Raw genomic sequence first — 13237 nt, 5'->3', positions numbered from 1 at the left:
TTTTAAAAAAACGGACAAAAAAGCTGTCTGCACAACTTTTTTGCCAACAGTTTGATTCTGGATCCATTCTAACGGATGATTACTGAACGATACAGATTAATTTTCTTATACCTCAAGTGATGACAAATGATGTGAAAATGGCATCAGTTGCCATTAGGCAACGTAGCATTTTCTGATCTAATGCCTTAAAGGGCCAGGTACAACAAATAAGAAGCCAATCGAGTGTGAACAATCCCATATAAAAACTATGTATCTTTATTGTATAATTCTGCGTTTGGTGTTTCACTGCCACCACCCGGTCCAGCCTGTTCCACATTATGTGGACTGTGTTACATGTGTAGGCTGGGAAATTTCAGTCTAAAGGCTCCTTTACACACTGCAACATCGCTAGCGATATCGCTGTAACGTCACCGGTTTTGTGACGTAGTAGCGACCTCCCCAGCGACATTGCAGTGAGTGACACCTTGCCCCCGCTGTGAGGTCGCTGATCGCTACAAGTCGTTCAGGACCATTTTTTGGTCCTTTGTTTCCAGCTGCGCAGCATGTATCTGTGTGTTTGATACTGTTACAACGACTTGGTTAGCGACTTCCCTTTCAAATAGCTGCTTTGACATGTCCCCAACGACCAGCGAGGTCGTTCTGCAGGTCCGTATCGCTGCTGCATCGTTGGCCAGGTCTGCCTGTTTGACAGCTCACCAGTGACTGTTAGAGACTTTCCAGCGATCGCGGCCAGGTTGTGATCGCTGGCGGGATTGCTAGAAAGTCTCAGTGTGTAAAGAGGCCTTAAGGTAGTTGAAAACCTGTAGATAAAGTATTTACAACTGAATGGCACCATTTACAAAGTGATCTAAACTCTTTGCAACAAGTGTCACCGATGTGATCAAACCATATATTGGGATATTCATGGAAATTAGGGCAGATAATTAAAGTAATGGATAACTTATTGCTATGCCAGCCTGGGAAGGATATTGTTTTCTGTTATACATAGGAGGAGGTGAATAGTAAATTACCCAAAGACTCCTGTTGTATATTTTAGCAATGTCACAGATCTATAAATACTACATCACTTGTATACTTCACTTTAGATGAGCAACGCCTCATCTCTATTCCTCATCTGCTATTATTACCATCTTTTCAGGTAGCCATTAAAAGGTATCAACCACTGAGGACTCAGTTCTTTTAAACAATTTTTTTTCTTTCTACTGGCTAACACGGTTCAAAGATACCTGTATCATCTCTATGAATCAGTCATTTGGGCTAAAAAGCCTCATTCAGGGATCTGTTTTTCGTGTATTTGTTCTGATTTTTTTCAACATGTGCCCATTATATTCTGTGGAGCTGTTTGCAAGTTTGAGGGGTTTTTTTACAGTCTGTGTGCCCCCAAAAAATTATAGGGGCATATCCACTTTTGACCTGCATCACCGATAAGTCACCCATAAAAGTCTATGTGTCCATGAAAATCAAGAACAAAGTGGATGGCATTCTTGTGCTGTTCATTTTGAACACTGATAATGTGCAGGAGAAACGTTACAATTTTTTTTCCCTTTAGCATACCAGAAATCACTGATGATAAAAACTGATGAAAAAAAATATGATCCAAAACAGTGATAAAAATTGGAAAAAAAATTGTAATTTTTTTGCATATGAGAAAAATCATTGACATTTGGACAGGGCCTTAGTGATCAGGAAACATAGAATATTCTTAAAGGCTTATCGTCAACCATTTCAGTAAATGATGGTATAATATTACCACATATGGTAAAGATAAGGAGATGCATGGGTTAGCAAAAGAACGCCAGAAACGTGTCAATGTAATATTGCTCCTTTTTCTTTTTTCTTCAGCAATATTAACTAATAGGAGAGAAATTATATTGTTGTATGCAAATAAAAAGGTAAAAAAAATGAAAGCAAACCCCAGCATATTCAAATATGTCTGTATATATGTGGTGTGTACTCATTGTGTATATATAGCTATATATATCTATATATAATTTTTATATATATATATACACATTTTTTTATATATATATATATATATATATATATAAAAAATATATATATTCTTGAACATACTTTTGAATATGCTGAGGTTTTCTTTTTATATATTTACCCATTTATTTGCACACAGCAATCTAATTTCTCCCCTACTATTTATTATTGCTAAAGAAAAATAGAAAAAAATTACAGTGACACCTTTCTGGCGTTCTTTTGTTAACCTGTGCATCTTCTTATCTTTATTTTATATATATATATATATATATATATATATATATATATATATATATATATATATAAAAGTTTGTGTAAAAGAACTGAGAGTCCTCAGTAGTTGTTGATACCTTTTAATGGCTAACTGAAAAGAACACGGTACAAAGATATATTTTACCTGTGTATATATATATATATATGTATGTATATATATATATATATATATATATATAATCGTATTTTTTTCATAGCTTCACTATTGACTTTCATAATGTACTTGTTCCAGCAATTGGTTACAGGTGAAGCAGGAGCATAAGATGATGATACAATGTATCAGGCTAACAGTCCTCGAACTTTATTTACTTTTGAAAAATGTAAATGTTGTATATACTTTGTTTTGGCATCAGAATTAATGTCAATATTTATTGTTTTTGTTTATACAAAAGTTTACAACAGTATAGAGAAATCAGATGACTTGGAAAGCCCCTGGTTGTAGATGTAAACCCCTATTTCTGTCTTGTAGGACCTCTATAATCTCTGACAGGTCATGCAGCAATTATTAAGATTGTGGCTATGAAATGATGACAATACTATTATGATGCACAGTCTGTTTAATTTGTTTTTCCTTAAATAAGGCAACTTGATAAAATAACTTAGGCAAATACAAGAAGTCCATGTGAGCCCTCAGAAATCCATGGGCTGATAAGGCATCAGGAATGGTCTGCTCTGGCTTCTCCCAGCTGCCATAACACGTATGTAACATACAACCATTCACATGTTCCAGCCATTGTTACAGGTGAAGCAGGAGCAGAACAAGGTGATACAATGTGTCCAGCTAAAAGTCCCCAAACTTTATTTATTCTGAAATTGACCTCTTTCTTTCAGAAGATAATGTCTGAGGCATCTAAAAGAGGCGACTGGTAGAGAGATATGATACATAAGCATATCTGACACAGGATGGTATTCATATGTTTATTTCAGGTTGTGATCTCTTTTTGTGGTCTCTGTTCATCACCAGTATAACATTCATCAATATGTGACACAGTGACTGACTGTATAATACAAAGCATAGTCCTCAGTCCTAGTAGGCTTCACACTGTGATCTGTGAGAACAAGACACCAAAGGCAGAAAACCAATGTCAGCTCAGCAGCTGTGGGAGTACTTCTGTGTAATGCCATGGATTGTGAACCTCTGGTTATTATAGACATATGCAGGTACCCACATCTTCACAGTTGGCACATAATATAATACATTGGATCATTGCCTATCTACAGTCAGCACATTAACTTGCACATAAACAGTCTTTGCCCCCCCTCCCATTAGTGGTTATTGTGTTGGCTCTTACAGGAGAGCAGGCTTTGGTCTCAGCATAAGGCACTGTACCAAGAAGGTTGGGGTTGATTTGGTTTTGATACTGCTCCAATGTAATAATGTCTTTGGTGTGGGGTTAGGGTTGTGGAGGCAATGGGGGATTGCACATGTAATAAAGCATAGATGCTCAGCTCCTGATTCTGGAAACCTGAGCTTATTGCTGTAAAGCACTGCAGAAGCAGTTAACCCCTGCTCGACTGGAGGATTGCTGGTCTTACAAAATACTAGGCATCAAGTGGTATATTGGTTAAGGCACAATAGTCTCCAAGAGACCTCAGTATAGTACAAAAATATTCATATAATACACTGTGCAGACAGCACAAATCAGTATTCCCACATCACACACACACCCAGAGCCTAGTTGCTTTGTTCCCCCCCAAAATTGGGGTGAGGAAGAGTTGGGAAATAATTACTGGGAAGGGAGGTGTCATTTCTAGAAAGTAAACACCCACACTTGACATCTATGGTGGGTATGACTGGACCTATGAGGCAATTCACAGTGCCACAACTTGGCAGGCAACTTCCCTCTGCTCTGCTTCAGGAGGCCATCATGTGTATGTATGGTACATCATGAAGCTTCACACCCTTGTCACAGGATCATAGTGCTCCCCTGTCACTTGGCAGACATGAGCTACTTGTCTCCTGGCTTCTAATGACAGTAGACTGGGGATGGTTGGCTCAGGATCTGGAATGCATTGTTGTGGCTCAGTGAAGGGTTTTTTTGATTGCACAGCAAGCAGACTGTTGAGTCATGCCTGTTCCTCAGAAATGGACACATAGTCATCTGTGGATGCTCTGGACTCATAGGAATTCAGTGTCAGGGTCTTTTACCAACATATTGCATAGAGTAATTAGCATTGCAGATGAAGCACAACTTGTTCTAATAATCCCCAATCCATTGTCACTAATGTAAGTCAAGGGCAGCTTATACGCACTTTGCTGTTTATTACTCTTAGTCTGCCTAGTGATCCTGGGATAGCCTCTTCACATCTTTACAGGGCATTTAATATTGCATAGTTTCTGTACATATGGGAAATACTGATTTCTGCATCTGATTGTCCTTACAATACAAAAAAATACAATATTACTTCTATATAAACGTCCACCATTTATAGGACAATAAGCAGCAACTCTCACCACTACCTTGGGCAGAGGAAAGGTTGTCTACATGGTGGAGGGATTTTCTTTTCTTGTTCCCGTGCCATAGTGCACCAGAGCCTTTGCACAAGTCCCTCTGAAAGTGCTTCCACAATGTGACAACTCTGCCTGATCACTCAGTGATTCACAGGATCAAGCTGTCACTTTAGTCTTTGGCAATCATTGTTTGGAAGCCCAAGTAAGCAATGAGGGCATAATTGTCTGTATGGTCCATGATGGTGCACATGTTTTGGTTCTGAGTCACTTTTGATTTTAAAACCCAAAAGTAAAGGAGGTTGTTAAGGAGAAGAGAACCTTTCAATGAGTCTATCAGTGCCAAGGAGCTGACTTTGGGTTAAGACCTCAGCAGCCTTTTCTTGGGTTAGTCCAAACTGTTCTGCTGTGAATTTAGCTAAAGGGTATAGGCTCTCTATAGTTTTGGGATCATTGAGAAAGTGTGAGGTCTGGGACAGGATTTCAGCTGCTTTCTCTTGTTTAAGGCCTAGGTGATCTGCAGTAAACTTGGCCATAGCATAGACACTGTCAGGAAAGTCCAGCTTGGGCTTCCCATCTGGTCCAGTGGTGTGCATTTTCATGTGGCTTATGAGGTTTCGCTGCTGAGCAAACTTTCCCCCACATACTTGACATTCATAGGGTTTTTCCCCAGAATGGATCCTCATGTGCTCTGTCAGGCGATATTGTCTGGTGAAACGCATTCCACAAGCATCACAGGCAAATGGCTTGAGCCCAAGGTGACTTCTCATGTGACGGGTCATTGTTCCTCTTTGGGTGAACTTCTTTCCACAAATGCTACATGGGTAAGGACGAGTGAGCCAATGAGTCTTTTCATGCTGACGCAAAGTGGCTGGGTCTTTGTAGGACTTCTCACAGGAGGAGCACCTATAGGGCCTGATTATGTCCCCCAAACTTTGACTGGTCTTTTCTAGAAAAGGCACTGGAGGCTCCATGCTGTCTTTGTGGTACAGTTCTTCTTCATTGTGAGCTTCCACATGGGCATTGAGCTGCTCACTGCTAGGGAAGCCTTTCCCACAGGGAATACAGACATACAGGTTATCTCCATAGCTCTCTGGGTCATACAGATGATTACAATGGTATCTTTCAAGGTTGGAAGAAGGAGAAGGATCCCCACTGCTGCCAGTCTCCTCGCTTGTGCTTTTGTCATCATCTGGCTCATTACTCTCAATGCTGGGATATCTGGGCTGCTGGGATAAAGGAGAGCTCTCCCCTTTCTCCTCTCTGTCCAAGTCTTTTTCTCGATCACTTTCATCCACATAATTTCCAATAGGCTCAGGCTTCATCCAGTCAAACATCAAATCACGACCCTCATTCCTCAGGTGGCTGTTGGAAATGCTGTTTCTAAAGGATTCTGGGTGTGGTACTGGTGGGGTACTGTCCAGCTTTGGATAACCATGGTTTTGATCTTTGTAAGAGTTGCTGTTGGTCAGAACACTGGCACTAATTGGGGGGCTGTGTGGTCTGCCTGGTATGGGGGGGTCCCTGCTTTCAGGTCCATCTGAGTGGAGCTGATTAGATGGTCTGCTCGGGCTTTTCTTGGAAAGGTCTAGTCCACACAAGGGAGAGCAATGCCTTTCTGGTGGGCACAGCCCATGCTGGTGCAATTGGTTCCCCTGAGTTACAGAGGCATAAAGCTCTCCACAGTGTGTGTTGAGGGGGTTCACTGGTTCTCCAGGGGGTATGTCTACTGGTCTTGGAGTTGAATTAAAACATGATTGGATGACAGGGGTTGTGGCTCTCAGTCCCCTTCCAAGACTCCCATAACTTGGGTAACCTGTTGTCCTTACATGGCAGTATTTTCCATTTCTCTTCAGCTTCTTTTTGCATAGAGATACCAGGTCAGCGATCTGAAGGTAGCTGGCAGCTGCCAGCACAGCCCCAAAGAGCTGCTCACTAGTTGGCTCTCCATCTCCCAGCCTGCCCGTGTAAATGAAGTCTAGGATGATTCTGAATATGCTGGGGCTGACCATTTCGTGGTCGAGGTTGATCAAGTTATCGTGGACAACTAGTGATTTCAAGTAGACACTGCTAGCAGCTAAGATGTTCTTATGTGCCCTGAACAGGGCGTTCTGTACCACAATGATCACATCACACAGGAAGCCTTTAGTCCTCTGGCTGTTCAACTGCAGGAGAAGTTGTCTGGAATGACTTGGTACCTCCATGGCATCCAGCATCGTGTTCAGTTGTCCACCTTCAGAAACACAGACAAGTCATCATTAGTCACTCAGCTGTGATAATACCAGCTTTATGTAACAGACGAACAACTCCGGCAAAAGATCGGTATTTATTACAGGTGGGCACTGGGCACACTCCTCATCAGGACGGTGCCACTGACACCAATATTTATGTGAAGCCATAATGCTCTAGGTTCTATAATTTATCAATGCTAGAACCTCAGGAAATGCTGAAACTTGTAGTTCCACACAAAAAAATATGTAAAAAAATATGTAAAAATATGGTTATGTATGTAACTTCCGTGATTAATAAAAGTATTTTACAATTTGACCTCTACATTTACATTATAGTCAGGAATATTAATCCCTAGTATCATCTGCTCATGATATTCCCAGGTAACAAGACAGCAATGTAATAGAAAGTGATCATATGAGCAATCAAGCCAAGTGCCCGCAACGCAAACCAATACCCTGTACATATATCACCCACACAGTGTGACGGCCACGGCCAGCTGCCAATCACTATACATGGCTGATACAGCGCATCAATCATGTCACAGGTACAACTGCCAGTCACCCTCCTGTCATTTGGTGGAAGTTTGGATGTAAGATATATGTGTACATACACACATAGATGTATCTTATATCAGATATGTATATGACAGCACATATATCTATATCTTATATATATATGTATATATATATATACACCTATCTATATATATACCTATTTTATATATATATATATATATATATATATATATATATATAAAATGTGTATGTAATATAGTGGGTGTATGTAAGATATAAAGATGTATTTGTACAAGTATCTTTCTTCATCCGCTTGCAGAAAAAGCCCACCGAGCTGCAGAGCAGACAGGTATATCCGTATCTGCGCTCACTGATCTCATTATTAGCCTGTTAACTCTTTTCATTCTAGATTGCTCTGCATAGAGGGAACACTGCCTATGTATACACACATATAATGTATAAGACCGCTGAGGAGCAAGCAGAAGAAAATGAGTGTCGCACAGAGGCAGGAGTGTGTGGGGGGCAATGCTGCTGAAAGTATAAGGAGTGGATGAATGAATGTATATGGGGAGAAGACTAGGTGTGGGTAAAAGATTTGCTGGGGAGTCAGGAGGAGAAGAGCTACGGAGTACTGAGGAGAGGAGCTGCTGAGGAGTCGGCTAGTGATGAGTTGCTGAGGAGATGGGGGGAGAAGAGCTGCTGAGAAGTCAGTGAGAGATGAGCTGCTGAGGAGTCGGGGAGAGATGAGCTGCTGAGGAGTCAGTGAGAGATGAGCTGCTGAGGAGTCGGGGAGAGAAGAGCTGCTGAGGAGATGGGGGGAGAAGAGCTGCTGAGGAGTCAGTGAGAGATGAGCTGCTGAGGAGTCGGGGAGAGATGAGCTGCTGAGGAGTCAGTGAGAGATGAGCTGCTGAGGAGTCGGGGAGAGAAGAGCTGCTGAGGAGATGGGGGGAGAAGAGCTGCTGAGGAGTCAGTGAGAGATGAGCTGCTGAGGAGATGGGGGGGAAGAGTTGCTGAGGAGTCGGGGGGAGATGAGCTGCTGAGGAGTCAGTGAGAGATGAGCTGCTGAGGAGATGGGGGAGAAGAGTTGCTGAGGAGTCGGGGGGAGATGAGCTGCTGGGGAGTTAGTCGGATAAGCAGTGCGGTACCTGGCGGAGAGGAGGCAGCGCGCAGGATGACGGAGACTCTGCGGTCAGTGGTAGGCAGCAGCTGCGGAGCTCCCCAGCCTTTCCTCCTCATCATCGTGTCCGGTGCCTTGTGCCACCTGATCTCCTATACATACTGCTTTTATCCCCGCACATGTGGGGCTGGGGGTGGCTACAATCCCTCGTAGGCATTAATACAATGACATCATCAGCTCTGATGAGGAACCAGCAGCTTCACATCACTCCACCTTCCTGTAGTCTGACAGGTGATCCCCTCACAGAAAAGTCACCCATCCATGTCACCTCCCACCTCATCCAGGAATCCATCCAGCTTTCCATCCATCCATCTCTATATCCATCCATCTATTATCTATCTGTCTGATCTAGCTTTCTGTCTACCCATCCCCCTGTTTATCATCTATCTAGTATCTGTCTAGTATCTGTCTGATCTATCCATGCATCTATGTATAAATATGTAGCATTTATTATATCTGTCTGATCTCTCCATCTTTCCTATACAGATTCCCTTCTCTTCCTATTTTACATCATTTGGGCCCCTAAGGTTTGGCTGAAGTTTCTGACAATTTACTACTAGAATATAATAATTTGCCTCCCCTTGTTGTCACTTGCACATCTGCTGTCACTTATAATTAGATGCTAAGAAGTCTTAGCTGGGGTATAATCCGAGTTGTGTTGTTATTAATACACAAAGGGAGGGAGTCCCAGCGTTGGGAGTAGCTGCAGGGTGTGATCCCCCCGCTCCTGCCGCGTACAGGTGGATTTATGGCTGGGATCACTATCAGTAATCTGCTCTGATTTATTGATCTGATAAGGAAGAGCAAAGCAGGAAAAGTGAGAAAGCGGAGGAAACAATACAGATGAATAATCTCTATGGAGGCGCAGGATCACCTTCCATTCCTCTACATCACATAATTCGATATTTTCCAAATAATCCTGAATATTCGGAACATGGAGAATGATAGGAAAAGACCAAGTGTTTCTCATTACACTAATCATGATCTGATCCCGGGATTACATGTTACAATTTTTTTTAATTTATTAGGTAAACTTTTCTAAAACAAGATTTTATTGACGTTAGTATAAAAAATTAGTACCTTTATAGAATTATAAATAATAATAATTATTATTAATTGATAACGAGAAAATGATATAATTAATATTGTTATTAATTTATTAAATACAATTATTAGTTCCCATTGGAGTTTTCCTTGCACACAGAATTACACTGATCTTCCCTTTATCTCACACTAAGATTTAAAGATGTCGATATTCAACAGGACATAAATATTCAGTTCGTATTATTGTTTTGTTTTCTAATAATTCTAATTCTTCTGATTGTTTTCTCTTTTCTTGTAATCGGTCCGATCACCTCTACACGGCGATGACGATCACAAGCGATAGCTTACTATTTTTATTGCTACATTGTTTAGAAAATCGTATTAAACATTTTGTATCTTTTTTACGTTCCCTTTCTCTGCCTGATACAAAGATCCATATTTGTAAGTTTAGTTTATCTTTATTACATGTGTTACATGATAAGTATGAATTTGTATTAGTCCTGAATCTACAAATCATTGTTCTGACGGTTAATTAATTACTATTATTATTAGTAGCAGTGATGATTATAATTATTATTTATTGTCATTATTATTTTAATTATTTTAATTATTTTTGTATTATTATTATTATTATTATTATTATTATTATTATTATTATTACGACCTTGATGGCATTTATTTTTTTTTAATCGTGTTAACTATGTAACGAATTAATATAACAATTAATAACAGTTCTCTTCGCTATCCCTCGTTATTACTTCTTTTTTGTTCTTTCTCTCTCATATTTACACAATATTCTAATCACATTTTTCACTTTTCCTTCCATATTTCCGTTGAATTCCCCCGATTTTCTGTAGGCGGTGGGCTCGGTGTACTGGTGAATAATGGTGGGGGGATCGGGGGTCTCACCATTAGTGGTATTAATCTCATCATTATATTCGGTATAGAGGCCGCCGGCGTTAACCTCTGCCATGCCGCGCTGCTCTGTCCTGGGGCGGTGAGTGCCCGGGGGTGGCATGGCTCTGAGCCCTATAGAATGACACTTCTGCAGCCCTGATACACCGCTGTGAGGATGGGCACAGAACCGGGGTTGGTCGGTGTCACCATCAGTTTCTGCACCAGTCTGTGCCCTGGGTAGGTGGCACATCTGGCGGCGGGTGACACTCACACCCTGCTACTGATGAGAGTCCTGTCCCCTGTCATCTGCTGAGGTTTCTGCCGGCACTTTCACCCCCAGGTGTTGGCACCAGTGATGGATCTGATATACTTGGCAGTCATGCCACCCTGTCCCCTCTGCATTGCCCCCGGACCCTTGCCCACCCATGACATTCTCTCCAGCCCCTGTGCCCCTTTACCTGGGCGCCCAGTGGTGTGCACACAGCGGATCCCGGAGTGAGTGACCATCCCCGGCTGTGGCAGCTGCCAGCCTCCTGCCCCGGGCGCTCTGCCCCGTCCTGGTGCTGTGGGCAGATAATGGAGCCTGTGTGCGGAGCTGTGAGCCCCATGTGATGTGGAGCTATATTAAACTACAAGGTAAAATCCAGGGCAGGAACTTCAAGTGACCCCAACGTGAACTTCACACACAGCGAAACTGCTTCTTAAAGAGACAGTGCGCTCTATTTCCTACTGGTGTCATAGGATGGAGGAATCCCCCAGGACCAGAACCAACATATTATTAACTCACTCAGCTCCTTACTGGGGGAATCTCTCCTCCACCACTACATACACCAGACCGATCACTACAGATCCCACATCAATCACTACAGATCCCAGACCGATCACTACAGATCCCACATCAATCACTACAGATCCCAGACCGATCACTACAGATCCCACATCAATCACTACAGATCTCAGACCGATCGCTACAGATCCCACATCAATCACTACAGATCCCAGACCGATCACTACAGATCCTACATCAATCACTACAGATCCCAGACCGATCACTACAGATCCCAGACCGATCGCTACAGATCCCAGATTGATTTGATCATCCTCATCAGCCTGACTATCCTCCGTTATAAAGCAGACAATGAGCACGATACAAACCGCATTCATCTCACAGTACAATCCGTGCATCCAATTATTATGCATACAATCTGTGTACGATCTGGTATTAATAATCTCATATTGCAATCTTTGAATCCAATTTGGCACATCCGATTTCATAAGTACAATTTCACGCGTTCGGTCTCTACGATTCGTTGCATCCAATTCTCATTCATTCACTTTCATACGATTTCATTCATCCGATCCCAAGACCCCCGACATCAGATGTAATGCAGGTAGGGGGTCTCTGGGGTGATCACGACTTTACCTGCCAGTGACATTAACCCCTGACGTGCTGAAGGACTGTCTGGGCATAAGTATTATGTGAGATACTAAGGAAACTAATAATGACAGCGGAGGGTGAGAGGTAAGTATGCCCTCCCCACCCATGCCAGGTCCGGGCAGTGCCCTGCAGATGGGCTCACGGAGACTTCAGATATGACTTGAGGGTAGTGAGCTTATAAGATGCCCCAAAGTGGCACATTATCCAGGTATTAGAAGGGCATAGCTGTGATGACAGGGGCTGCTTTTAGATGGCATTAGTGCTGCAGGCTGGCACAGAGCACAGCATAGAGGTGGCATTAGTGCTGCAGGCTGGCACAGAGCATAGCATAGAGGTGGCATTACTGCTGCAGGCTGGCACAGAGCACAGCATAGAGGTGGCATTAGTGCTGCAGGCTGGCACAGAGCACAGCATAGAGGTGGCATTAGTGCTGCAGGCTGGCACAGAGCACAGCATAGAGGTGGCATTAGTGCTGCAGGCTGGCACAGAGCACAGCATAGAGGTGGCATTACTGCTGCAGGCTGGCACAGAGCACAGCATAGAGGTGGCATTAGTGCTGCAGGCTGGCACAGAGCACAGCATAGAGGTGGCATTAGTGCTGCAGGCTGGCACAGAGCACAGCATAGAGGTGGCATTACTGCTGCAGGCTGGCACAGAGCACAGCATATTGGTGGCATTACTGCTGCAGGCTGGCACAGAGCACAGCATAGAGGTGGCATTACTGCTGCAGGCTGGCACAGAGTACCTCATACCTTGGGGGTCCTCTCTGAAACCCATTCCCTGCTGGAGAGTTCCCGGGATGCCGTCCTGGCCGCGGTGCCCGCTCCGGTGCTGTGTGCTGCCTGCTTCCTCTGCTCTCACACTGCCACCTTGTGCTCAGCTGCCGGGCTCTGCCCTATTATCCCAGACTCTGCCCTGTGTGAGGGGCCGGGGAGGACCCTGGCGGTGTCTGCAGCGCCTCCCCCCACACTGACCGCTGTATAGGGTCTGTCTGAGTCCTCCCGACAGCTCGGGTCTATCGCGACATCCGCAGGCGACAGTAATATCAGTGCAGTGGAGACGGAGTAATGAGTGGGATCTTCCGACACCAGTGTAACCAGTGTCGTTACTGGTGTGGTCTGTGCCATCTATCGCTATCTACATACAGGGCAGAGCCTCCAAAACGGGCACCAGACCTGTGCAAGAAAAAAATGGAAGCAGCACAAGTGATAGTGATCTGTGAC

General features: G+C 43.2%; 1 protein-coding gene across 3 annotated transcripts; it reads right to left on the bottom strand.

The window, feature by feature from the left end:
- Nucleotides 1-2627: 2627 nt before the first annotated feature.
- On the bottom strand, nucleotides 2628-12874 carry HIC1 (HIC ZBTB transcriptional repressor 1). Of its 3 annotated transcripts, none has more exons than XM_075335341.1 (2): nucleotides 12767-12874; nucleotides 2628-6944 (listed from the first exon to the last, which is right to left on the bottom strand). In XM_075335341.1, exons 1-2 carry the CDS (start codon nucleotides 12789-12791, stop codon nucleotides 5017-5019), a joined length of 1953 nt encoding a protein of 650 aa, XP_075191456.1. In that variant the 5' UTR covers nucleotides 12792-12874; the 3' UTR covers nucleotides 2628-5016. The 3 variants fall into 3 exon arrangements, with proteins under 3 accessions (XP_075191456.1, XP_075191455.1, XP_075191454.1); XM_075335340.1 differs by lacking the exon at nucleotides 12767-12874 and adding an exon at nucleotides 11035-11214; XM_075335339.1 differs by lacking the exon at nucleotides 12767-12874 and adding an exon at nucleotides 8604-8730.
- Between the last annotated feature and the right edge of the window lie 363 nt (nucleotides 12875-13237).

Source organism: Anomaloglossus baeobatrachus, chromosome 2, assembly GCF_048569485.1.
Source record: "Anomaloglossus baeobatrachus isolate aAnoBae1 chromosome 2, aAnoBae1.hap1, whole genome shotgun sequence".
In the NCBI taxonomy this organism is placed as follows: Eukaryota; Metazoa; Chordata; class Amphibia; order Anura; family Aromobatidae; genus Anomaloglossus; species Anomaloglossus baeobatrachus.
Note: the sequence above shows the minus strand (reverse complement) of the source record. Positions and strands in the feature narration are given on the sequence as shown.